The 22,197-nt window shown below is 54.6% G+C and overlaps 3 protein-coding genes across 4 annotated transcripts; 2 read left to right on the top strand and 1 right to left on the bottom strand.

Annotated features, from left to right (window-relative positions):
- Positions 1–1,473: 1,473 nt before the first annotated feature.
- On the bottom strand, positions 1,474–2,708 carry NXNL1 (nucleoredoxin like 1; the record flags this gene model as incomplete). Its single annotated transcript, XM_084304078.1, has 2 exons — positions 1,474–1,771; positions 2,383–2,708. The coding sequence occupies 2 exons, from the start codon at positions 2,706–2,708 to the stop codon at positions 1,474–1,476; spliced, it is 624 nt and encodes a 207-aa protein (XP_084160204.1).
- A 480-nt stretch (positions 2,709–3,188) lies between these two features.
- SLC27A1 (solute carrier family 27 member 1) lies at positions 3,189–14,484 on the top strand. The gene is made up of 12 exons (XM_084304033.1): positions 3,189–3,512; positions 5,642–6,036; positions 6,564–6,725; positions 7,683–7,752; positions 7,855–7,946; positions 8,555–8,664; positions 9,925–10,134; positions 10,265–10,391; positions 10,647–10,784; positions 11,192–11,356; positions 12,210–12,356; positions 13,102–14,484. The coding sequence occupies exons 1-12, from the start codon at positions 3,346–3,348 to the stop codon at positions 13,257–13,259; spliced, it is 1,941 nt and encodes a 646-aa protein (XP_084160159.1). The 5' UTR covers positions 3,189–3,345; the 3' UTR covers positions 13,260–14,484.
- Positions 14,485–14,589: 105 nt separating this feature from the next.
- PGLS (6-phosphogluconolactonase) lies at positions 14,590–20,821 on the top strand. Of its 2 annotated transcripts, XR_014619226.1 has the most exons (6): positions 14,590–15,650; positions 15,739–15,846; positions 16,654–16,755; positions 17,179–17,319; positions 17,545–19,659; positions 19,897–20,821. XR_014619226.1 is itself a non-coding variant. In XM_084304034.1 (5 exons), exons 1-5 carry the CDS (start codon positions 15,393–15,395, stop codon positions 17,680–17,682), a joined length of 747 nt encoding a protein of 248 aa, XP_084160160.1. In that variant the 5' UTR covers positions 14,590–15,392; the 3' UTR covers positions 17,683–20,821. The 2 variants fall into 2 exon arrangements, 1 of the variants encoding a protein (XP_084160160.1); XM_084304034.1 differs by having other exon boundaries at positions 17,545–20,821.
- Positions 20,822–22,197: the final 1,376 nt, after the last annotated feature.

Below are 22,197 nucleotides of genomic sequence, written 5' to 3'. Positions count from 1 at the left end.
GTTGGCTTCTGACGTACTGCAAAGCCTTCTTGGTTGTAAGACAGGAGTGGCTCCAGCTCAGCTTTAGTCTAAAGTACATGCGAAAGCATCATGGCTTCTTTTATTTGGCCAAAAAAAAAAAAAAAGAAAGAAATTGAAAGAAAAAAAAAATAAAATTGAAATTGAAGAATAGGAAGCAAAGCTCTGGTTTCTCTTTATTAGAATGATGATGTTAGTAGCACTTCCCAGTGCCAGCACCTTCACTTTCACAGTTGCTCAGTGGCCCTTTCTTGGCCTGTTTTTTTTTTTTTCTCCTCAACACAATAAACCAAGAAAAGAGTAACTTTTGGTTTTGAACCCAAAATAATAAAAATACCATGCTTTTTTTAAAAAAAAAAAAAAAAAGTAGGGCTGGTAAAAGTCCCCATTTTATATTATTTTACGTAAGTTTTGGTGCAGCGCATCCTTTTATTGCCATCAGAGTCCCGTGGGGGCGAGAAGCACAACCTGACTGCCAGTTAATAGCCACGGTACTCACATGGGCAGCACTTACAGGTGAAAACATTGCCCCTTGCCTCCCTCTTATTTCTCCATGTTCCTTTTTTGTGATTTATTTCTTTTTTTTTTTTTTTAATACAGCTGTAAGTGTTTGCAGACGTTGCCCCAGGTAAAGGGAGTACTGCTTTATTACTGACCATCAGAGCACACCAGACAGAGGAGTTTCACTCGTCCAGCAGGTGTGTGACCCGAAAGGACTCTCAGATTTTATTTGCATCCCTTCGTGCAGTGTCCATGTGCCACAGAGAATACAGGGAGCGTCCTGAAAAGGAAGTACCCTTCGTGTTGTGCAGAACGCAGCGTCCCTCCCATCCATTTGTTTTACAGGACTTCTTCCCTCGCCTACCTGCCAGACTTGCTGGGTAAAGAGAAGGGAGGATTAAGTGAGAAAACGAGTTGAACGAGCTGGCCTTGCACAGCCTCCCTGTGTCTCTTCAATGTGCACATTACTTCCCAGGTCCTTCATGCATCCAGTAAAGCTTTTTTAAATTCTCAGCTCACCCCTCAGGAATAGAATAGGGAACCCAGAAAGCAGCAAACGAACAAATCCCTTCCATTGTGCTGCTACCCTTCAGAGCACTAGGTTATAGACAGGGGAGGGTGGGTGCTGCACAATTCCCTGCAGGCTCCATAAGCAAATTTTTTGTTACTGAGCACGCAGCCAAAGGTGTAAAACTGCCCTCTTAGCTGCTCAGAGAGTCACCTTGATACAAACCTCTTGAAACTGAGAGGACGAAGCAGAGAGCTGCTTGCCAAGGATGCGTGCTCAGGAAAAGCTGTGCAAGGGAGTAGAACACATTTGTCCTAGAACAATTTACCTTTCAGAATACTAACGCAATTTTAGCAGGTGTTTATAACACAGATGTTGGTGCTACTGTTGAGAGGCAGCCAGGCTGGGGGCAGCAACCCAAGGGACCTCCCCAGCCAAGTCAGCCCCTACGAAGACTCCTCATCCTCCCCTTTCCTCTCTTCATCCTTGGCCTCCGTCCTCTTGTCCACCTTGTACTTGAGGCGGCGGAGGGGGTCGGTGATGCTTCTCCTAACCCAGTCATCGAAATCCTCTGCCAAGAGGAAATTCCTGTCCACCAGCTCGGCAGCCTCCTGCCAGTTTCGGAAGCAGGCAGGGCCCAGGCGGCTGATCTCCTCCACAGCATTCCCAGCGATCACCTCCCCGTTCGGCTTCAGCACCACCACCCTGGGCACGTCGGACACGGCGAAGCGCTGCTCCAGCTCCCTGGAAAGGGGAAAAAAAGACTCAAATCAAGACACGTCACAGTCCTCCCACCGCACCCTGAGCTCCTTATTTCATTCATTAGGATGGGTAAGAAAAAGGGAGGCTGCCATACGCGCTGTGGGATTATGTGCAGGTCTTGTTTGTATAGAGTTAAGTGATGTTTGGCTGCTTGCTGAATATCTGCCTTGGGCAGAAGTGGCCTTTGGAAGCAAGACAGGATAAAAACCACCCTGCTCATTTGTTTAAGTGCTGGTAATTATGCAGAGCAGAGCCATATGGAGATTTCTGCAGGGCCAATAAGAGGGGAAGGGATCCAGGTCTTCGGGATAACTGCTGTGACTCGTTTTACACGAGCAGCACACGAGTAGCGATAGCAGCAAGAACCCTGAAACTGTGACGTGCTCGCGTCTGAAAAGGAGCTGGAAATAATCCCGAGGATTAACGACAGCTCGCCCCGTGGCTAACGAGGTTACGGCGAATCCCTGAACATCTCCCACCCGTCCCACCGCACAGGTCAGTGACCGCTGCCGTTTTACGTGCCCTTCCCCGGGGGATGCTTCACGGCCGGAGCTCCTGGGACGCAGAGGCACGACCCTACGCCGTGACCCTACCTCTTGAACTCGTCCTCGAAGGGCAGGGACAGCCACCTCCTGGGCATGGTCCTGAGGAAGGCGTCCTGCTGCTGGGCGGTGGCATCCCGGGAGACGTAGACGAGGCCGAGCTGCGAAGCCCGCTCCACGTAGAACTCATCCGTCAGCCTCACGAAGAAATCCTTCAGCACCGGGGCGAACCTGCGGCACCGCGGGCACCCGGCCGCCCCGAAATACAGCAGCAGCACCTTATTCTCCAAGGCCTTCCCCAGCTCCCGCTCGGTCTCCACCTCATCCCGGTCCCAGTTGTTCACCACCAGCACCTTCCCGGCGAACAGGGAGGCCATGGGTGGCCTCGGCGGACCTCCGAGACCGATTTACCGACCGGTGAGTGCGGGCTGGGAGGATGCAAGGTGTGCGTGTGTCCCCCCACCCCCCTCCATGCTCCCAGCTATTAATAGGGGCGGATTGTGCCCAGCCTCCCGTGATCCGCTTACACCGGGAGGCCAGCGTTTGGAGGCAATTCAGCATCCCGCTGCGGAGGCCGGTCCCGGTGAGGAGCCCTCTACCCTGTCAGAGCTTGCACAGCGCAAAAAAAACACCAGACACAAGGAAGACAAAGCCGATTTTATTCAAATTCACCCCAAAACGGCCTCCCCCCCCCCCACAACCTCCCGGCGGCACCGGCACGGAGCCTCCACTCCGCGGCGCTCCGGAGGCCGAGCCTCCGCCGCCCCTCCCCTCCCCGCCTCGACCAATGGCATCGCGAGCTGGGGGGGGAGGCCCCGCCCCCCTCAGGGAGGCCCCTCCCCCTTTGGAGGCACCCCCTGGACTCCGCCGGCTCGGCGGAGGCCGGGCTCGCTGCGGGGCAGCGGGGGGCAGAGGCTCAGCCTCCCTCCGCCTCCCTCCCTCTCTCCCTTCCCGGCCTCCCGACAGCCCCGTCCCGTTCTTTTTTCCCGTCCCCCGTCCCCCCCCATAAGCAGCATGCAGCCGGTGGGGGTCTGCACGGCCTCCCTGGGCTCCCTGGGGCTGATGAGGTTCTTCGGGGTGCCCTGGTCGTGGAGCCTCGCCGCCACGCTGGGCATCTGCCTGGGCAGCGGAGGATGGAGGCTGCTGCGCGTCCTCTGCAAGACGGCGCTGAGGGACCTCTTGTAAGTGCCTCCCGCTGCCCCGCAGCCCGCGGGGCGCAGCCCGCAACGCGGGGCGAGCGTTGGGTGCCAGCCTCCGTTGGCGCCGCTGAGCCTCCGCTCCGCCGGCGCTGAGCGGAGGCAGCGTCCTCAGCCCCCTTCTCAGCCCTCAAGGAGGAAGAAGAGCCGGGATCGGAGAGGCACGGCCTCAAACGGAGCGAGCGAGGGCTGGGGAATTGTCCTTAGGTGCCCCGGAGGAGCGCGGTTTGGCCCCACGAGCGGTGGCGGGGCGATGGAGGCCGTCCTCTGTCGCTGGCGGGGTGATGGAGGATGAAAATGAGGGGTGTGAAGTGGTCTCGGGGGGCTTGGAGGTGCGGGGAGCCTGCTGCTGGCTCGTGGAGGTCTGCGGTCTCCGGGCCTCCGCGAGGCTGTGCCTCCATCGCCGGAGGATTTAGGGCTGCTGCCGCTGCCAGGGCTGCCTGGCTTCGCCGCGGCTGGCAGCGCGCTTTGAAGAGCTGTTTCCTCCCGATCGCCTGGCCGAGCTGGAGAATAAAACCGGGCGAAAGAAAGCCCCTGAAGTATCTGGGAAGCGCAGCAAACCCGTGAAAAGGCTCCTCTGTTCTGCCCTTGGCACGGCTCGGCGGCGGGTCACCGCGAAAGCCCCGCGGGCACTGCCAGCAACTTGCTGCCAAAGGGATCCCTTCCCCCTCCGCCAGGGTTTTGCTGCCCCCGCTGCTGCTCCCGGCACAGCCCTGAGAGCTGCGGGGGCTTCCGAGGGCTGATATTAAACGGCCTTTCCATTTTTGGGGATCCTTCCAACTTTTTATCGCCGCTAGGAGACCCATTATGTGCTCCCGCTGTCCTCCTTCGGACAGTGCTGGTGAATTTATTTCTGTGCCTGGCTTGTAACCGATAGCCGAAGGGAGGGAGCCGCCAAGTCCCCAAAGATGCCACCAAATCCCCAAAGATAGCATCCTCTGAGGGCATCGGAACGGCGTCCGTGGAGCGGCTGGAGCTCACACAGCAGCTTTGCCATCAGGCCAGAAGTGTGTCAAGGTTGAACTGGCAGCCACAGAGACTCGGAATAATTATGTAAATTACAGGAAGCCCCGTTAGATCAGCCTGCTTTGTGCACGGTCACTCTTCATACCCACAGAGGCAGCATTTTTTTTCTTTATAAGGCCTCTCCAGGCTGGGTTGTTTTGATTTTAATTTAAATCTGTGCTTTCTCTCTGGTAGTTTTTAGGCAGCCTGGGTTCCCACCAGCCTGAACAGCATCAGAGGCTGACTCATGGGAGACGTGTGTGCGAGCAGCATGCTGGCAGCTCTGCCTCCTCCTAAAAGCAGCATGCCCGCGTGTCTTGGGGCTAAAAAGGGAGCTTTTGGCTTCATTTGCTTGAAGCTGAGCTCACACGTTGCTGTTGAATGATCAGGTTGTCTTCATCATTTAATTACCTTCAGATCCCGAGGGGTACAACTGTACAAAACAGCACTAAAATGCTGCAGAGTGTGCCAGCAGGAAGGATGCTTCCTTTGTAAAACATCACCTTTTTGGGTGAAAGCAGTGGTTGCAAGGTCCTTTTTTTTTTTTTTTTTTTTTTAATTATCACAGAAGAGACCCTTAAAAGAAGGGCTTGTAATTTAGCCCCTCTGCTATTTTCCACAGGCTTGTTGGAATTGGTATCGGCGTGTGGATTTTCCCTGATTTGTGGCATGGGAAGTTAGTTACCAAAATGCTAAAATAGGCACGTAATACTAAAATAATCATCTTTCTCTGTAGAGCAGCAGCCATGCAATGTCCCAGTTTCAGCATTTAGGGTTAAGCTGTCCAAGGGCAGCCGAATTCAAGTAGGACCCCCACATGGGGTACATGCATCCTGTCCTTTTCCCCTATAACATGGAAATCTGAGCGGAATACTGATTTGAAAGTATTGGCCTTTAAAAAAAAATCAATTAATTTCAATATAAACTGACGAATTTTACCAAATTACAGCAGACAGCCAAAAGCCATCGCCAAACTTGGTGGGGGTCCAGATAACACCAAGTGGCCCTGCAGAGGGAAGGACCCCAGCATGGATGTGTGAATCTCAGGTGTGGGTATCAGACTGCCTGAGGATGTTGTAATTCCTGCTATGCCTTTTCTTTCTTTGCAGCGGCCTCTCGGTGCTGTTACGAGTCAAATACAAGCTGCGAAGGCATCAAAGGGCCAAAAGCACCATTCCGAAGATGTTCCAGGACGTCGTCCGCAGGCACCCCGACAAAGTGGCCCTGATTTACGAGGCCACCGGTGAAAAGTGGACCTTCAGGGGGCTGGACGAGTACTCCAACGCCGTGGCCAACTACTTCTACCAGCAGGGCTTCCGCCTGGGGGACGTCATCGCCATCTTCATGGAGAGCCGCCCCGAGTTCGTGGGCCTCTGGCTGGGCATGGCAAAGGTTGGCATCGAGGCGGCCCTCATCAACTTCAACCTGCGCTTGGATTCCCTGGTTTACTGCGTGACGACCTCGGGTGCAAAAGCTGTGATCTTCGGAGGAGAGCTGTCTTCAGGTGGGCCTCAGGGTGCTGGTGGACTGTGAGCGGCTCGCAAGCTGTTTGCTCGGGCCTGAGAAAGTTGATAGATCTTGGGAGAGATGATAAATCATCTTGGGAAAGATGATAAACCTCCTAATGGTGTTAAAAAGCAGAAGAATTCAGTTATTACCCGAGGCTAAAAGAGGAGCAGAGCTGCAGGACAGGCTTGTCAGATGCAGCTTTTAAGTGCATCCTCGCTTCCCCAGTGAACTCTGTTCCAGTGGTCATTGTTAGACCCAATGATTTATTTTCCTGGCTCATCTGTGTGAAATCACAGATCATGGCGTGGTGAGCATGTGGAGGGGCAATTTTGCACCTTTTTTTTTCCTTGATGCAGGTGGTATCTGGATAGGTATGATGTAAATATTGGAAAGGGGTCCCTGGTTCTTCAGGTCCTTCCATGGCAGTGATGTTTTGGGGCAAAATAGGATGTTACGCAGATTATTTTCGCCACTGCCTCGAGGGCTGTGCTTGTTGCGAAAGAGCCTTGCTTTGTGTTGCAGCAATATCCGAGGTAAATGGGATGCTGGGGAAGAACATGGCAAAATTCTGCTCGGGTGACTACAACCCAGAGGTTGTTCCAGCGGAGACCCGACATCTCGATCCTCTTCTGAGCACTGCATCCAGATCGCCCCCAGCTCAGATCCCAGTCAAAGGTTTAGATGGTAATTGCATGAGTGATTTTTATTTCTCAGTGTGACGCGTGTAAGAGCTGGGTTAGGTGAGAGCAAAGCAAGAAAACGAAGCAAGTAAAGATGGAGGGAATAAATCAACCCACTTTGGGGTCAGAAATAGAAGAAGGGGGGAAAAAAAGAGAACAAAAACTAAGATCTGGGTCCAGGGTATTCTCATTTCCCAAGACTTCCAAACTTCACCTGCTGAATGTGTTTAATACCTGAAAGAAGGGGATGGATGCATTCCCCAAAACAACTTCTGTTACAGGTGAATGGCCACTGGTATGTGTATGGGGTGAAGAAACCCATGTGCCAAGGCTCACTACTGCTTTGCTAGCTCTACAGACTTATCTTCTTCATCTGTAGCACAGGACAGCCCGCATTACCTTCCCCCACAGCTGCCTTGCATGCAATAGAAATCTTTTCTAGTGATATGCCTGTGCGGAGGATGCGTGTCGGTGGTTTTGTGATTCAGGAAAGGGAAAGGAAGAGGCCAGCTGGCCTCCAGTCTGTATTTAAAGAGAGCGAAGCACATCCGAGATCGATGAGGATGAGACTCCCTTTTGGGATTTCATGTTCTGTGGGAGGAACGGTGCTGCGAAGAGGCCTGAGGCATTTCTCCCTTTAGATTTATTTGTCATCAGAGTCTCAGATCTCCTGCCTGCTGTCAGATGCAGGGTGAGACCTTTCCTGTGGGTTGGTTTGGAATTAGTGTCTGGCCTGGAGCACTAACTGAGTTCCAGGGCAATTTGCTGCCTGTTTACCTCGGTGGGTGACATTCAGACCCTCTGCTTGGGTGCAGTGGGACTTCAGTGTCCGCCTCTGGTGCTGTCTTCATTTCAAAGCCATTCTCCATCTGCTAGGAACAAACCCTAAAACACCTTTTCTCGAGGGGTTTTCTCAGGCAGCTGAGAGCAGCCTGCCTGACACCTCTCTCCATTCTTCCAGACCGGCTCTTTTACATCTACACTTCGGGCACCACGGGGATGCCCAAGGCTGCCATCGTGGTGCACAGCAGGTGAGGACCTGGGGAGGCCCTTCCCTCTCGCCGTGCTTTTCCCATAGAAAACCCCAAATCTTTACCCGTCTCATGTCCTTAGCCTGTGCCGTGTTCTTCCAGGTATTATCGCATCGCTGCCTTCGGTTACTACGCCTACAAAATGCACCCGGAGGACATCGTCTACAACTGCCTCCCGCTCTACCACTCTGCAGGTAAGCCTCCTCCTGCTCCTCCTCTGTGGCAGAGGGGTTGTGTTGGTCCCCCCGTGCCTGCTCTGGAATCACAGAATCACAGAATTGTAGGGGTTGGAAGGGACCCCCAGAAACCATCGGGTCCAACCCCTGTGCCAAAGCAGGTTCCCTAGAGCAGGCTGCCCAAGTAGGCGTCCAGATGAGCCTTGAATGTCTCCAGAGGAGACTCCACAACCTCCCTGGGCAGCCTGTCCATCACCCTCACCATGAAGAAGTTCCTTCGCATGTTGGTGCGGAACTTCCTGGGCTCCATTTTGTGGCCATTGCCCCTAGTCCTGTTCCCACAGACCACTGAAAAGAGGTTGGCCAAATCCCTCTGTCTCCCACACTTGAGATATTTGTAAACATTGATAAGATCCCCTCTCAGTCTTCTCTTCTCCAGGCTGAACAGCCCCAGGTCTCTCAGCCTCTCCTCACAGGGAAGATGCTCCAGGCCCTGTATCATCTTTGTGGCCCTCTGCTGGACCCTTTCCAGGAGATCCCTGTCTTTTTTGTACCGGGAGATCCTTCTTAGATCCTCCCAACGACCCAGAACAGCCGAAGCTGACTCCGGGACCCTCGTTTTTCAGGTAACATCATGGGAGTCGGCCAGTGCCTCATCCACGGCCTGACAGTGGTGATCAGGAAGAAGTTCTCAGCCAGTCGCTTCTGGGATGACTGCACCAAGTACAGATGCACGGTGAGGGCTCTGCTGGCGCCTTGCTGAGCAGTTGCTGTCTTCGGTGCTCAGCTTGAGAGTCCCTGGTTCTTGCAGTTCGCTGCTTCTTTATTGATTTCCAGATAGTTTCCCATTTTTGGCCTGTCCTCCATTCCTGGCGTTTCACACCTCAGTCCTTGCCTGCCCAGCTCTGTGCTCCTGCCCCTCCGCTCAGCAGCAGCTTTCCCCCAGTTCTCAGCGTCCTCCCTTTGCTTGTTCTCCCTTGTCAGATGTCGAGGCTCCTGTGCCATTCTCTGTGGGTGGGGAGGCTTTAAGTTAGGCAGGAAAGAGGAATTGAGAATGGGATGGGGAGGGCACAAAGAGGGGGATGGGGTGGACACCCCCTTGTCTTGGAGGCTGCTGCTCCAGTGCTGAAGGATTCCTCCTGGCTTTGCTCATGCAAGTTTGCATTTGTGAAGCTTGGGTCTCCAGCACAGGGAAATCAAACAGGAAGAAAAAAAAAAAAAAAAGGATTAAAAAGGAGCTCTTGAGCAGTGTGGGAATAAATAAAGGGTCTGGACAAAGGTAGGAGGAAGGAGAGGTGAAGTCCCTTTGGGAAGAGAAATAAATTTTAAATTGCTAAATCTGGACTGAGAGACTTTTTGAAGTCTTTCATCCATCCTCACCTGTTTCCCCTGTAAAGTTCTCGAGACGGACTCCGAAAATACAAAGGGATTTGTTTGCCTCCGTTGCTGTTGGGGGAAAGCTGTCCCTGAACTTAACCACACTAGGAACGCCTCCAGAGGAATTCTCTTGGCAATCTGTTGCCAATAAATACCTGCTTGTGTTTGTGTCAACATCACCCTCTAATTTAAGCAGCTTTTTCTCCTTCCTGGTGTTTATCTTGCCTGTCCCCCACAGGGAGTATTTATAGATGGTAATTGGATCCCCTCTCAGGCTTCGTTTGTGGCTGACCACTCGTTCCCCACATCTTCCTAGGGTGCACCTATTAAAGCATGAGGGGTTTTAGTTAAGGGCTATCTTAATTCACACCTTCTCCACTATTTTCTGCTGTTAATGTGCAGCTTCCAGAGGGCAGTAACTCATTTACTTTTGTATATTTTATCATGGAAGAGAAGAAAAAAACAAACTTAAACTTGCAAACACTGATTTTTATTAAAGTGCCTGCCTTGTCTAGCTCCACGAGGTGCACTGGTGCGGGTGGCCTTGTGGTTGGCTTTTTCCAGGGCATTGTAAGGGTCACCTGAAGCCTAAGCTGTGTTTTTGTGTTTGCTGCTTCAGATTATTCAGTATATCGGGGAAATCTGCAGGTATCTCCTGAATCAGCCGGTCCGGGAGTCAGAAACCCAGCACTGCGTGCGGCTGGCAGTGGGCAATGGTTTGAGACCCACCATATGGGAGGACTTCACCAAGCGCTTCCGCATCAAGCAGATCGGCGAGTTCTACGGAGCCACGGAGTGCAACTGCAGCATCGCAAACCTGGATGGAAAGGTGAGGGCAATTTTGAGGTGGTTTTGCCTGTTTCCTCTTCAGTGGAGGTTAAAGAAAGATTCCCAGAAAGCGGCAGTTCCAAAACCGAGCGGTTTTCCTCAGCCTTTTGTTTTTCCCCATTTTTTGGAAGGTCGGCGCCTGTGGCTTCAACAGCCGGATTTTGCCCAATGTTTATCCCATTCGTTTGGTGAAGGTGAACGAGGACACGATGGAGCTGATCCGTGATTCCAGGGGGCTGTGCATCCCCTGTCGCCCAGGTGAGTGTTAACCTGAACAAATCAGTCGCTCTTTGTTCTAAAAAAAGGATAAACAATAATCTCTGATAGGTTTAAGGGGCTTCTGGTGTCATATATGGGTTCGCTTCTGGATGTTTCCCCCAGAGATGGGTCAGTTTGGTTACTGAACTTCTTTGAGACAAAGCAGGCACTCACTGGCACGCACAGAGCTTAACAACTTGTGGAATACATCACAAGCTGGTGTCATCTTGTGCTGTTTGATCCTGTTGTCTGCAGGCGAGCCAGGCTTGCTCGTGGGGCAGATAAATCAACAGGATCCCCTGCGCCGGTTCGACGGCTACGTCAACGAGAGTGCCACCCACAAGAAGATTGCTTACAACGTGCTGCAGAAGGGGGACCAGGCATACCTTACAGGTACCCTCAGTGGGAGCATGGGATTCACTGCTACTGACTGCAAACGTTCCTCAGCGTTGTGCCAAGACGGTCCAAAGAGACCTAAACCTGAGGCTCTCTTCTGAGAGGAACAGATGTGTTAGTGTTCTGAAGCTCCCAGCCTTTGAGCTGCTCTGGGTTTAAGGAGAAATGTCTGCACTTCGAGGAGGGAGAGATTTTTCCCTGCCCTTTTTCTACATCTGTAGCTTCCTTCTCTCCTGTATTTTGGAGGTGCAGAGCATGGTGGTGGAAAGGCACCGACCTGGTTCTGTGCTTCTGTGGGAAGAAGGCGATGCAACGTCTGACCCAGAGATGAGAGGGCGATAAGGCAGGCTCGAGTGCTGCTGAACTGCGTCGTGACATGGCTCGGTGTCTTCTCTCCCTCCTAGGAGATGTGCTGGTGATGGATGAGCTCGGCTACATGTACTTCAAAGATCGCAGCGGTGACACCTTCCGCTGGCGAGGAGAGAACGTCTCCACCACAGAAGTGGAAGGGATGTTGAGTCACATCCTCAACCAGACAGACGTCGCAGTGTATGGAGTGGAAGTGCCAGGTAAAATCTCAAGCCACAACTCTGAAGCCTTTGGGAGAAAAGGCAAACATACCAGATCTGTGTCACACTGCAGAACAGGAAGAAATGGGTCACTTTTATTGAAACCGGGCACCTGAAAACGAGAAGATGTGATGGAGGCTGACAGTGGAGTTTGACAGAGTTGCATTTATTCTGAGCAGTAGAAATAAGCTGAGCTGCAGGGGTAGAATCTTTATTTCTTGGAAAGGGAAGGTTATTTTGATGTGAACTTTGCAGAAGCAAAGTGTGAAAAGACCATTCTCTGTATGTGGAGGCCTTAAGTTACGCAGGAAAGAGGAATTGAGAATGGGGTGGGGAGGGCACAAAGAGGGGGATGGGGTGGACACCCCTTGGAGGCTGCTGCTCCGGCGGTGAAGGATTCCTCCTGGCTGTGCTCATGAAAGTTTTCATTTGTGAAGCTTGGGTCTCCAGCACAGGGAAATCAAACAGAGAAAAAAATAAAGGGAAAGGATTAAAAAGGAACTTTTGAGCAGTGTGGGAATAAATAAAGGGTCTGGACAAAGGTAGGAGGAGGGAGAGGTGAAGTCTCTTTGGGAAGAGAAATTTGTTCTGGGCAAGCATTGGCCAGAAGGGTGCCCACTTTGGCAGTTTGGTCCCCTGAATTTTTATCACAGCATATGTGAGAGAAATATGATGAAAAAGATGAAAATGCTTTGTCAGTGGACTTGGTATTAAATTGGGTTTTCCTCAGTGTGTTGCATGGAAAGAGGCAAGGGGGAAATACCTGTCCTTGAGTCCCTTAAGTTTCATGCTTAACTTCTGCTGCTTCTTCGTGTCCTGGTGTCTGTACCCGAGCTGTGCTCTCTTATTTCAGGGGTGGAGGGAAAAGCTGGAATGGCAGCAATCGCAGACCCTAAAACCAAGGTGAATCCCAACGTTCTGTACCAGGAGCTACAGAAGGTGCTGCCTCCTTACGCCCGGCCCATCTTTCTGCGTCTCTTACCCCAGGTCGACACCACAGGTATGGGGGATTCGCATGCCTGCTGCTCTCTGGGTTCAGATTTCAGAAGGAACTGGGTGTTGCCACCTCGGGGTGATGTGAAAGCTGAGAAAGCTGCCCTTAGTGCTGTAACTGGAGTCAGTTGGCTGCTGTCCCTCTTCTTCAGAGGTTGCGTAATAAAGTCCCCGCTTGTAGTACGCCAGGCACATAAATACCATTAATAAAAACTGCTTTTGAGCATTAAACAAGAAACGAGCTAGTTCCAGGCCAAGAAAGCTGGAGCATTTTGCCCAGCAGTGAGGTTCTTGGGAATGTCTGTGAAGGAGCCTTGCATGTGTGCAGCGCCGCAGAAGAAATGTGCACAGAAGCTCTTGACCCCTCTAAACTCCTCTGTGCACCCTCTGCTCCCATTCCTGGGCTGTCACCTGGCTTTAATCTGCTCACCCCATGCCCACACACTCTTAACCTTCCTCACAGTACGACCAACAGCTGTTAACACAAGTAATGATTTGGCTGCCTTTGGTGTTTTCAATTTCCTGGAAATCCAGACAGTCCTTCTGCCACCTTATGCGTACGGAGAAGCAAAGATTGCACAAGCTTTCTGTAAGAGCTGGGTAACGATCAGTATAGTTGCTTCAGATAGCTAATTCTTGAGTGAAACTGAACTAAAAATGAAATGCCATCTGTGATGTTTCTCCCTCACTGATGCTTGCCCAGCCTTTTGGATACAACGTGTTTTGAGTATTTTTTTTTCCCTCCTTTGAAGGTACTTTTAAAATTCAGAAAACCCGCTTGCAGAGGGAAGGATTTGACCCCCACCAAACATCAGACCGGTTGTATTTTCTGGATCTAAAGCTGGGGAAATACGTTCCTTTGGATGAATGCCTTTATGAAAGGATTTGTTCTGGAAAAGCCGCTTTATGATCTAGTCTGGATCTCAAGCCTTTCAGAGGAAACTGTGACTAATTGGAGGGATGATGCCTGTGGGAAGCGGCAGATTCCTGCTTAATATGCAATGTGAGATCCTCCTACAGTGAATCACCACCGGGGAAACATCTCGTGGGGTGTTGCCCTCGCCTAAAGCACATTAACCTGTGACCTGCGCCTTTAGAGAGCACTGACACCCCATTAATCTGCTGTTACACACCTAGAGAGAGTATTTTTGTAACCACTAACCACTTAGGTGGAAGAAGTTTTATGGTTTATATTTATTCGTATCCTGAGGATAAGCGGAGATGCTCGTGCCCCGCGTGGGTTTCTTTTTGCTTCATCTCCGAACTTGACTTACTAAGTTAACTTTTAACAGTGCGGGTCGGGCAGTCTTTAATTGTGTTAGGTGATGTTTTACGTTAACTACACCTGGAAATCTCACATTCACGTGTGCCAAGCCCTTAGGGCCGGGGAGTTAAGGACATTAGTGCTTAGAGGCTAGCCTCTGGACTCAGAGCAGGGTGGGATGAGCACCGGGACTGGGGGTCGTGATGGGCTGGGGGGAGAGGAGGAAGCCTGGCGGTGCTGTACCGTGCTAACGTGAACTCTAAGGAAATGTTAACGGCAACGCTGCTGTGCGTGTTCCTTGGGAAGGGCAGGGGGGCCCGGCGAGCCCTGAGCCCAGCGGGATGGTGGCAGGGAAAGGGGGATGAGACAGGGATCAAGGGAAAGCACGTTGATTTTGCAGGTTTTAGCTGCAAATACACTGGATGTATGTTGTGTATCAACCACAAGGACAGGACTGAGGCAGGGAGTATGAGCCGGGGACGACCCTAAAAGATAAGGGAAGAAAAGACTTCATACACACAGGTAATAGAAACAGCAAGAACTGACTTGGACTGCTGAAGTCTGTAAAAAAGAAAGGAAGGGTCAGAAGTTTAGCAGTGAGGAAGACTTCTGGCCTTCATCAGAAGACCACCAGAGTACGCTGGACGACCACCCGAGGACCCTAGAGCGCATGTGAATATGGGTGGGAACCTATGTAAATGATTCTTTGGAGACCTGATGAATATGCAAGAGACTTATGGGGTTGAGGGGGTGAGATGAATATGTATATATCCCACTAATATAAGCAACGTGGCAGTAACCCTTGGTGTGGGTGTTAGGTGGCGCGATCCCCCACACACCCGGTGCCGTAATGAAGAATACCTGCTTAATATCTTTGGTTATTGAGTTTTCACTGTGTCAGGAAGGAGGAGAGCGGCTCAAAAGCTGTGCAGAGGAAAAAGATCTGGGGAGCCAGCAGTGTGCCCGGGTGGCCCAGAAGGCCAACAGCATCCTGGCTTGTGTCAGGAATAGTGTGGCCACCAGAAGCAGGGGGGGTGATGTCCCCCTGTACTCAGCTCTGGTGAGGCCGCACCTCGAGTGCTGGGTTCAGCTTTGGGCCCCTCAGTACCAGAAAGACATCGAGGTGCTGGAACGTGTCCAGAGAAGGGCTACGAGGCTGGGGAAGAGCTTGGGACAGAAATCCTGTGAGAAGCAGCTGAGGGAACTGGGGGTGTTTGGTCTGAAGGAGGCTCAGGGGAGACCTCATTGCTCTCTGCAGCTCCCTGAAAGGAAGGGATGGGGAGCTGGGATCGGCCTCTCCTCACAGGTAACTAGTGAGGAGGGAATGGTCCCAAGTTGCTCCAGGGGAAGTTCAGGTTGGAATTTTTGAGGAATTTCTTCTCAGAAAGAGCAGTCAGGCATTGGGACGGGTTGCCCAGGGAGGTGGTGGAGTCACCGTCCCTGGGGGTGTTAAGGGAAGGTCGGACATGGTGCTTGGGGACATGGTTCAGTGGTGACATTGGTGGAAGGGGGACGGTTGGACCAGATGATCCTGGAGGCCTTTCCCACCCCTAACGACTCCGGGATTCACCGCCCCAGCGGCCGGGCCGCGCCGGGGAGGCCGCGGGCTCGGAGGCGCAGAGCCGAGGCCTGGCTCGGGGCCTAGGCCGCGGGTTGCTAGGCAACGCGGCAGCGTTCGGCTTCCGGGTTCGGCTGCGCTTCTCTTCCGGCCTCCGGCTCCCCGCTTCCGGCCTCCGGCTCTCCGTTTCCGGCCCTCCGCTCTCCGCTTCCGCCGCCGCCATGTCGCGCCGGGTCTCGGTGTTCCCGTCCCCTCAGGAGCTGGGCCCGGCCCTGGCGCAGTTGGTGGCGCAGCGGGCGGCCGGCAGCGGCGGCCGCTTCTCTCTGGGCCTCTCGGGGGGCAGCCTGGTGGCTCTCCTGTCCCGGGATCTTCCTGCCGCCCTCCCCGGTGGCGGCGGCGACGAGCCCTGGCTGGTGGCGTTCTGCGACGAGCGCCTGGTGCCTCCCGAGCACCCCGAGAGCACCTCCGGGGCCTACGAGGTGAGCGGGGCCTGACCCACGGGCGGCCGCCGCCGGTCCCCGGCCTCCCCTGAGCGCCTCCCCCCACTCCTCCCGCCCGTGTCCGCAGGCCCAGCTGCTGCCCCGGCTCCCCGGGCCCAAGCCCCGGGTGCTCAGCGTCACCCCCGGGCTGTCCCCGCACGATGCTGCCGCTGATTATGCCGCCAAGCTCCGAGAGGTACCGGGGGGGGCGGGTTATGGGGATGAGGGGGGGTTACCGGGGTGTTTGGGGGGGGTACCGGGGTGTTTGGGGGGGGGTTACCGGGGTGTTTGGGGGGTTACCGGGGTGAAGGGGGCTCCCCGGGGGGGGCTGGTGGGAGATACCAGGGTGAGGAGGGGGGTCCCAGGTTGAGGGGGGGGTTACCGGGGTGAGGGGGGGGTTACCGGGGTGAGGAGGGGGGTCCCAGGTTGAGTGGGGGGGTTACCGGGGCCTCCTGGGGTGAGTTACCGGAGGAGAGGTGTCCCCACACGGGGACTGGGATCTGGGGGCTCCCAGCACGGCCGAGATCGGGAGGGATCCCGGGGGATCTCCTGGTCTAACCCCTGCCGGCAGGATCACCCCGAGCACGGTTTGCGGGATCTGGGCAGGTATTTGGAGGAGGAGACCCCACAGCCCCCCTGGGCAGCCCGTCCCTGTGCTCCGTCACCCCCTGGCACAGAATTATCCCCTCACGTTGAGCCAGAACCTCCTGGCCTTCAGCTTTTGTGCCCGTTGCCTCTCCTCCTGTTGCTGGACACAGCTACCAAGACGTTGGCTCCATCCCCTCGCCGCCTCCCCTCAGATATTCACACACATCCACGAGCTCTCCCCTCAGTCTCCCCTTTCCCAGCCTAACCAGTTCCAGCTCTCAGCCTGTCCAGTCCTCCCACCACCTTCACAGCCCTGCTCTGGGCTCACACCAGTAGCTCCATGTCCCTCTGGTACTGGGGAGCCCAGAACTGGGCACAACACTCCACGTGTGACCTAACGCCACCTTTCTTGCAGGCTTTTCGGGGTGCCAGCGTGCCCGTCTTCGACTTGCTCATCCTGGGAGTGGGGCCGGACGGCCACACCTGCTCCCTTTTCCCCGACCACCCCCTGCTGAAGGTGAGCTCGCCAGGATCAGGCTCCGGGGCCGTTTTCTCCCTGCGTGGGGTCGAATTCTGATGGTTTTTATGTGGGTGCTGCTGCCCTGGTACCTAGCGGGTGGCTGCTGTGCGTGAAGCATCACAGGGGTATTGCATTTAAAGATATCAAATGTGAAATTAAAAAAAAAAGAATTTTGGGAGAGTAAAAAAAAACATCCTGAGCCTGATTAGCCCTCAGTGCTCTTCTAAATTCCTTCTGATTTTGGGAGTGGAGGTAAAAAGGAATAAATAAATCGAGGTGGGTCTTTGCTCGCCCTCAGCAGCCGTCCCTCCCCGTTTGGTGTTGGTGTGGCTGGAGCCAGGCAGCTCCCCCTCCCGCCCCGTGCTTTGTTCTGATCCTTAACCGCCTTTTTAATGCCTTTTTGTTGGTGTTCTCTGCCAGGAGGAGGAGAAAATCGTTGCTGCTATCACCGATTCCCCCAAACCGCCGCCGGAGCGGATCACCTTGACCCTCCCGGTGCTGAACGCGGCGCGCACCGTGGTGTTCGTGGCCACGGGGGGAGGCAAAGCCGCCGTCCTGAAGGTACCCGGGGCACAAATCTCAGCGAAAAGCCGAGCTGCCAGGGCTTTGCTGACCCTCGTTGCAGACTTTTCAGCTGCCTTTCCAGCAGGGGAGGAGTTACGAAGTTGTACTTGGGGGAAAGCGCGGTGTTTTTAGGCGCAGGGAGCGCGTGGAGGCTGGCGGTGCCGGTTCGTGGCTCCTTTTCCCTGCCCAGCTGTTCTGAAACGCTCTCATTTCTTCCGACAGCGCATCCTGGAAGGCTCTGAGCAGAACCCCCTCCCCGCTGCTCGCGTCCAGCCCCACACGGGGCAGCTGCACTGGTTCCTGGACGAGGCGGCGGCGGCGGAGCTGAGCATTCCCCTGGAGAAACATTCCGTCCTGTAGGGCCCAGCCCCCCCCGGCCACGTTTTTGGGAGCCGGGTGGCAGCGACCGCAGCGCCTGCTGCGTGCCGTCCCGCTTCAAGGACTCCCTGTCTGGTACTCGGGAGGGGCACGAAGCTGCCACGGGCTTTTTGTCCCCTGGGAAAGAGCCAAACTGCGCGGAGCACAGACTCCTGTGCGATGATTCCTTCGGTTTGGCGTGGACCACGTCCCAGGGCGGTGTCCGGGTGCGACCGGCGGCGCTGGGAGCTGCAGGGGGCGGTGGTGTCGTGCGGGCTGTGGCGTGGGTGGTCGCTGTGGTGTGAAACGAGTGCACGGCATTAAACGAACACATTCCAGCTCACGTTTACTCATTCACTTGGTCTTTCTCACCCTAAATAGCAGCAGCAAGCGGCTGACGGAGCAGCCGTGGGCTTTGTGGCAGCGCGCAGGTGTCAGGGTGACGCGAGGACATCCAGATCTCATCTGGACCAGCCCTGAGCTCTCAGGATTTCCGTTTCCCTCCGTAGCTGATCCCTCTCGGCTCAGTTGTCTTCATTGTAACCCTGACTTGAACCTCAGTTTGTGAGAAACGCGGGGCTGTGGCTCCCTCCTGCCCTGATCTCCCGTTTATTTGTGTGTCATGGTACGGTTTTGCCTCGGAGGCTGTCGGTCCCGATCTCCCAAAGCTTTCTGTTGCTTTCAGAGCAGTGGCAATAAAAAAGCTCTGACGTTGCGTGGTGCCCAGCAGAGAAGCAGGGCTCCCACGCTGACAGACGAAGAAACTCTGCCAAAAAAAAAAGCAGAGGACTTCTGTGCCCTGGGAAACACGGTGCTCCCGTGCCAGATCTGGGAGCAGAACCCAGGAATTGAGCTTCCCCCGAACACGACAGGTCAGAATTTGACAGGTTCATTGCACAGAAGCTGCACAGGGAGCACAACGCAGCTGCCCGGCCCCTTCCCGCACCCAGGGCAGGGAATTGTGGCAGGACACAATCGTTCCTGGTGGCCAAAAAGGCCGAGGGCACCAAAACTTTTTGATGGTGAGGGTGACAGGGCGCTGGAACGATTCCCGGTTCTTGGACAAGTTTTAGTGCGATGGATTTGCAAACGTGAGTCCGAAAACATGCACTGGTAAATTCTGCAGCTTTCTTTAAAGCACCCCTGATAATTTCCTTCCCTTGGAGTTCCTCAGCTTTCTGACCAGCCCGAGGACTGATGCAAGAGCTGAACGTTTCTGTTTCCTGTTTCTACACATCCTGTGGGGTACAAAGGGCATCAACAACCGCTCGCTGCGCAGCAGCAGAAATGGAAGATTGAGCTCAGCGTGGTTGGGGAAGTGAGAGGAGGTGCAGCGAGGAGCAGCAAGTAGCTCTGTGTCCGTGATACGCTCTCAAATTTAGAAATAAGTCAGCAAAATCCCCTCGCTGTATCCCACGTTGCTCCTGAACGCCCTGGGGGGTTTGTTGAGCTGTGCCTCATGTGGCCAGGAGGGCACCGAGCGGGCAGGGCACGGGGAATATTTGAATGTTTGTGTGGTCTGGAGGAGAGAGAGGCAGAAAAGCAGAGGCAGCTCCCGAGCTGAGATGGGTACTGGGGGAGCTGGACCCCCAGGGCAAGCCTGCCTGCAGCTCCTGCTGAGCTGGGACGGGATCTGCAGCTGGGGATTCAGCTCCCGAGGCAGCGTGATGTCCACAAAACCCTCCCAGCATCGCTGAGAGCTACCAGGGCGTCAGAGCTCTGCCGGTTCAGGTGCTCTCCTTGCTGCCTGTGGCCGCTAGATGTCCGTGTTCGATCGCCTCTTGTCATTATTTCTATTTTTGTAGCAAAAGGCCTCGTTTAGGGCAGCATCCATCTGTCCATCCATCCGTCCTTCCCCGCAGAGCTCTGCACCAGCGCTGAGCTTTGCTGTCCCGCCTCGACAGCGATTCCCGCGGCTGGCAGGCCAATTCCTTCCTCCTTCTCCGAGATTTCACCCTGCAGGGGTTTGAAAGCAAAGAGGTAAACGTGCTCCCGCCACTGGGGCTGTCAAACCGAGGATTTTTATTTCATCCTGCATCAAAAAACCTCGCCGAGCAGAGCCAGAAATAGGCGGGGGGGCAGCACGAATGCCTCCGCCCTTGTAAAAGCTGCTGCTCCACGCAGCACGGCACTTCTCCTGGCGTGGGCAAACCCACTCTGATCCCTGACGGTCCTCCCTGCTTTACTGCCCTGCCTCCTGTTCTTTTATTTGTGCAGAATTGGTGCTGAGGTCTGCAGCTGGAGGCCGTGCAAGCGAAACCACCGGAACCAAACCCTCTGGATGCTGCCAGCGAGGAACGCCGCCCGAAAACCCTGCCCAGGACTCCCCTGATCTCTCCTCCAGGCCCTGGGAAAAGGCTGCGAGCCCAGCAGGCTGCTCTCTCTGGCTACCATCCGGTGCCTTCGCTGTGGGAACGCAGCGAGCTGCTCGGCAGCCTGTGCCCAAGGCTCGCAGGTAATTCTGAAACTCCTCCAGCCTCAGAATCACGCAGCGAGGGATGACCCAAACAGCAGGGGCACAGAGCAAGGTCGGTGCCCAGCACAGGGACCTCTCAGTGGGGTCCTCAATCGTTCAGTGGGGGCAGAGTGGATGAAGTAGACGTCGGGCTCCCAAAATCTGGCAGGGCTGAAGGTGCTGAATGCGATTCTCCGGCTCTGCCCCCGGCCAGCAGCTGCGCCGGGGCTGCTGGCAGCCCGCACGGCTTCCCTTTGCTAGCTGGGAAAGTCATGTTTGCAAAGCAAAAGGCTGGAAACTGAAGTCATGTTTTCAAACCGAGTGGCTGGAAACTAGAAGCAGCTGCAGAGAAACGGTGCCAATGGCCAAAACTCACCCGAAATGGCTTTCTCTGCTGAGCTCCTCGGCGTGCTGCGGCCCTCTGTAGCTGCGTTCCGTAAAGCTGCAGCTGGTTGTGATTAAAAAGCCATCGGTAGTTTACATGGAAGCTGCAGACCGTGCAGACGGGGCCAGGATCCTTTCAGTGCGCTGCGGACGCTGCTCCAAAAGGAAGCGAGGCTTTACCAGCTCGCTCTCGGAGCAAATCGTTTGTGCGTGTCCTTGCTGCTCGTACCGCCGTGCCAGAACTGCTGTTTGCTGCGTCTGAAAGGCAAAAAAAAAATAATAATAAAAAATAGCAAAGCCAAAGACCAGGCGAGCTCCTGATCCGCTGCCACCCATGTGCTACTTCCTCGGCTCGCCCTCGTTTCCTAACGAGCTGCTGGGGCGCAGAGTTATTGAACAGGCATGAGAAAGACAAGGAATAAAGTCAGCTGTAGTCTTCATCGTGCTGCTGCCGTGGAGTCTATCCAGGGCAGATCACAGCCTGGCGAGCAGTGAAGCCGCCTGGTGTTTGTATAAAACATGAATTTAAAGCTGTGCCCTGTGCTCTCCCTCCTCTTCCAAGGCAGCGGAGATTGAGGGTCGAGCTGCTGCTGTTTAGACGATTTCCCCTCTTTTTTTTTTCCCCCCTGTCAGTGGATTGATGCCCTCGGTGGTGGGTTTCCTGGGGCACCTCTTGTCCCAGCCTGTACGACCTTACAGGCAGGAGAGAGGCTGCTGTGGGGCACGGGATCTTCTCCTGGGACCAGAACCCGAGGTCTAAACAGATTTGGGGACCCCGGTGCTCCCCACGGCTCCCTCCAGGCTGCAGATCCTCAGCGGTGTGCTGGTGGAGGCTGTGCTGGGCTCCGGGTGATGGGACGGCCGCAGCTGGGGGGCAAGGGGTGGTTTTGGGGTGCAATTTGGTAAAAAGAGCCCCTTCTGGGGCTGCTTTGGTGTCTCTTCTGGAAGTCCTGAGCAGCGTGCTGGGGGAAACAGGGAGAAAACAGGGCACAAGGGGCTCAGGGGTTGAGATAAATCCTTCCCAAACCGATCCTGGGAGGGGGAGTCTTCAAGAACTGCTCCCACACGGCTCCGTGGGATCCAAAATGTGGATTTTTTTTGGATTGGTTCATCCCCCAGGAGCACAACCTGGGACCCCCATGGGTGGCAGCTCCCCCACGGGCTGCTTTTGTGTCCTTTTTTTGTGCTGTTGAGGCTGGGAAGCTGCTGCGTTGGCCTGAGCCGGGCCCTTCCTGCGCTCTGGGTTTATTTTTTTTTGGGGGGGGCTCAGCCTCTGCCCTGCACCTTCTGGAGGCGAGGCTGGCGTGGAACGCATTCCTCCCGAAGTGCTCTTCTAAACAATCCCAACCGATGCTAAAAAGAGACGTTTCCAAGGGCGGGTTTTTGCTTCCCAGCTGAAATTCCCACATTTCTACCCAAAGTTATGACTCAGTGGAGCCTCAGGGCTCCCGCCCGTGGCTGCAGTCCTTGGCTGGGGGTGGGAGTTGTCGGGTCCCAATTCCTTTCCCCCTTTTCCCCTCTTTTCCTTCTTTCTTTTTCCCCTTCCCGTGGGTTTATTTGGCCACAGTTCTGTTCCAGGTGTCTTTTTTCCCCCCCTGCTGAACGACGTAGCTTCACCGTGCGTATTCTCCTTATTTTTGTGTGGATCCAACCCCCCCAAACCCCCCAGACGTGTTTCT

This window comes from Netta rufina (genome assembly GCF_964035555.1).
Source record: "Netta rufina genome assembly, chromosome: 32".
Taxonomy (NCBI): Eukaryota; Metazoa; Chordata; class Aves; order Anseriformes; family Anatidae; genus Netta; species Netta rufina.
Note: the sequence above shows the minus strand (reverse complement) of the source record. Positions and strands in the feature narration are given on the sequence as shown.

Bases quoted from the DNA above. Each gene is read 5' to 3' on its own strand.
- SLC27A1 (XM_084304033.1), top strand. From the start codon at position 3,346: ATGCAGCCGGTGGGGGTCTGCACGGCCTCCCTGGGCTCCCTGGGGCTG. The intron at 8,665-9,924 runs GTGAGGGCTCTG...TTGCTGCTTCAG, and splicing joins GCACCAAGTACAGATGCACG to ATTATTCAGTATATCGGGGA. The intron at 10,392-10,646 runs GTGAGTGTTAAC...TGTTGTCTGCAG, and splicing joins GTGCATCCCCTGTCGCCCAG to GCGAGCCAGGCTTGCTCGTG.
- PGLS (XM_084304034.1), top strand. From the start codon at position 15,393: ATGTCGCGCCGGGTCTCGGTGTTCCCGTCCCCTCAGGAGCTGGGCCCG. The intron at 16,756-17,178 runs GTGAGCTCGCCA...GTTCTCTGCCAG, and splicing joins CCGACCACCCCCTGCTGAAG to GAGGAGGAGAAAATCGTTGC. The intron at 17,320-17,544 runs GTACCCGGGGCA...TTCTTCCGACAG, and splicing joins GCAAAGCCGCCGTCCTGAAG to CGCATCCTGGAAGGCTCTGA.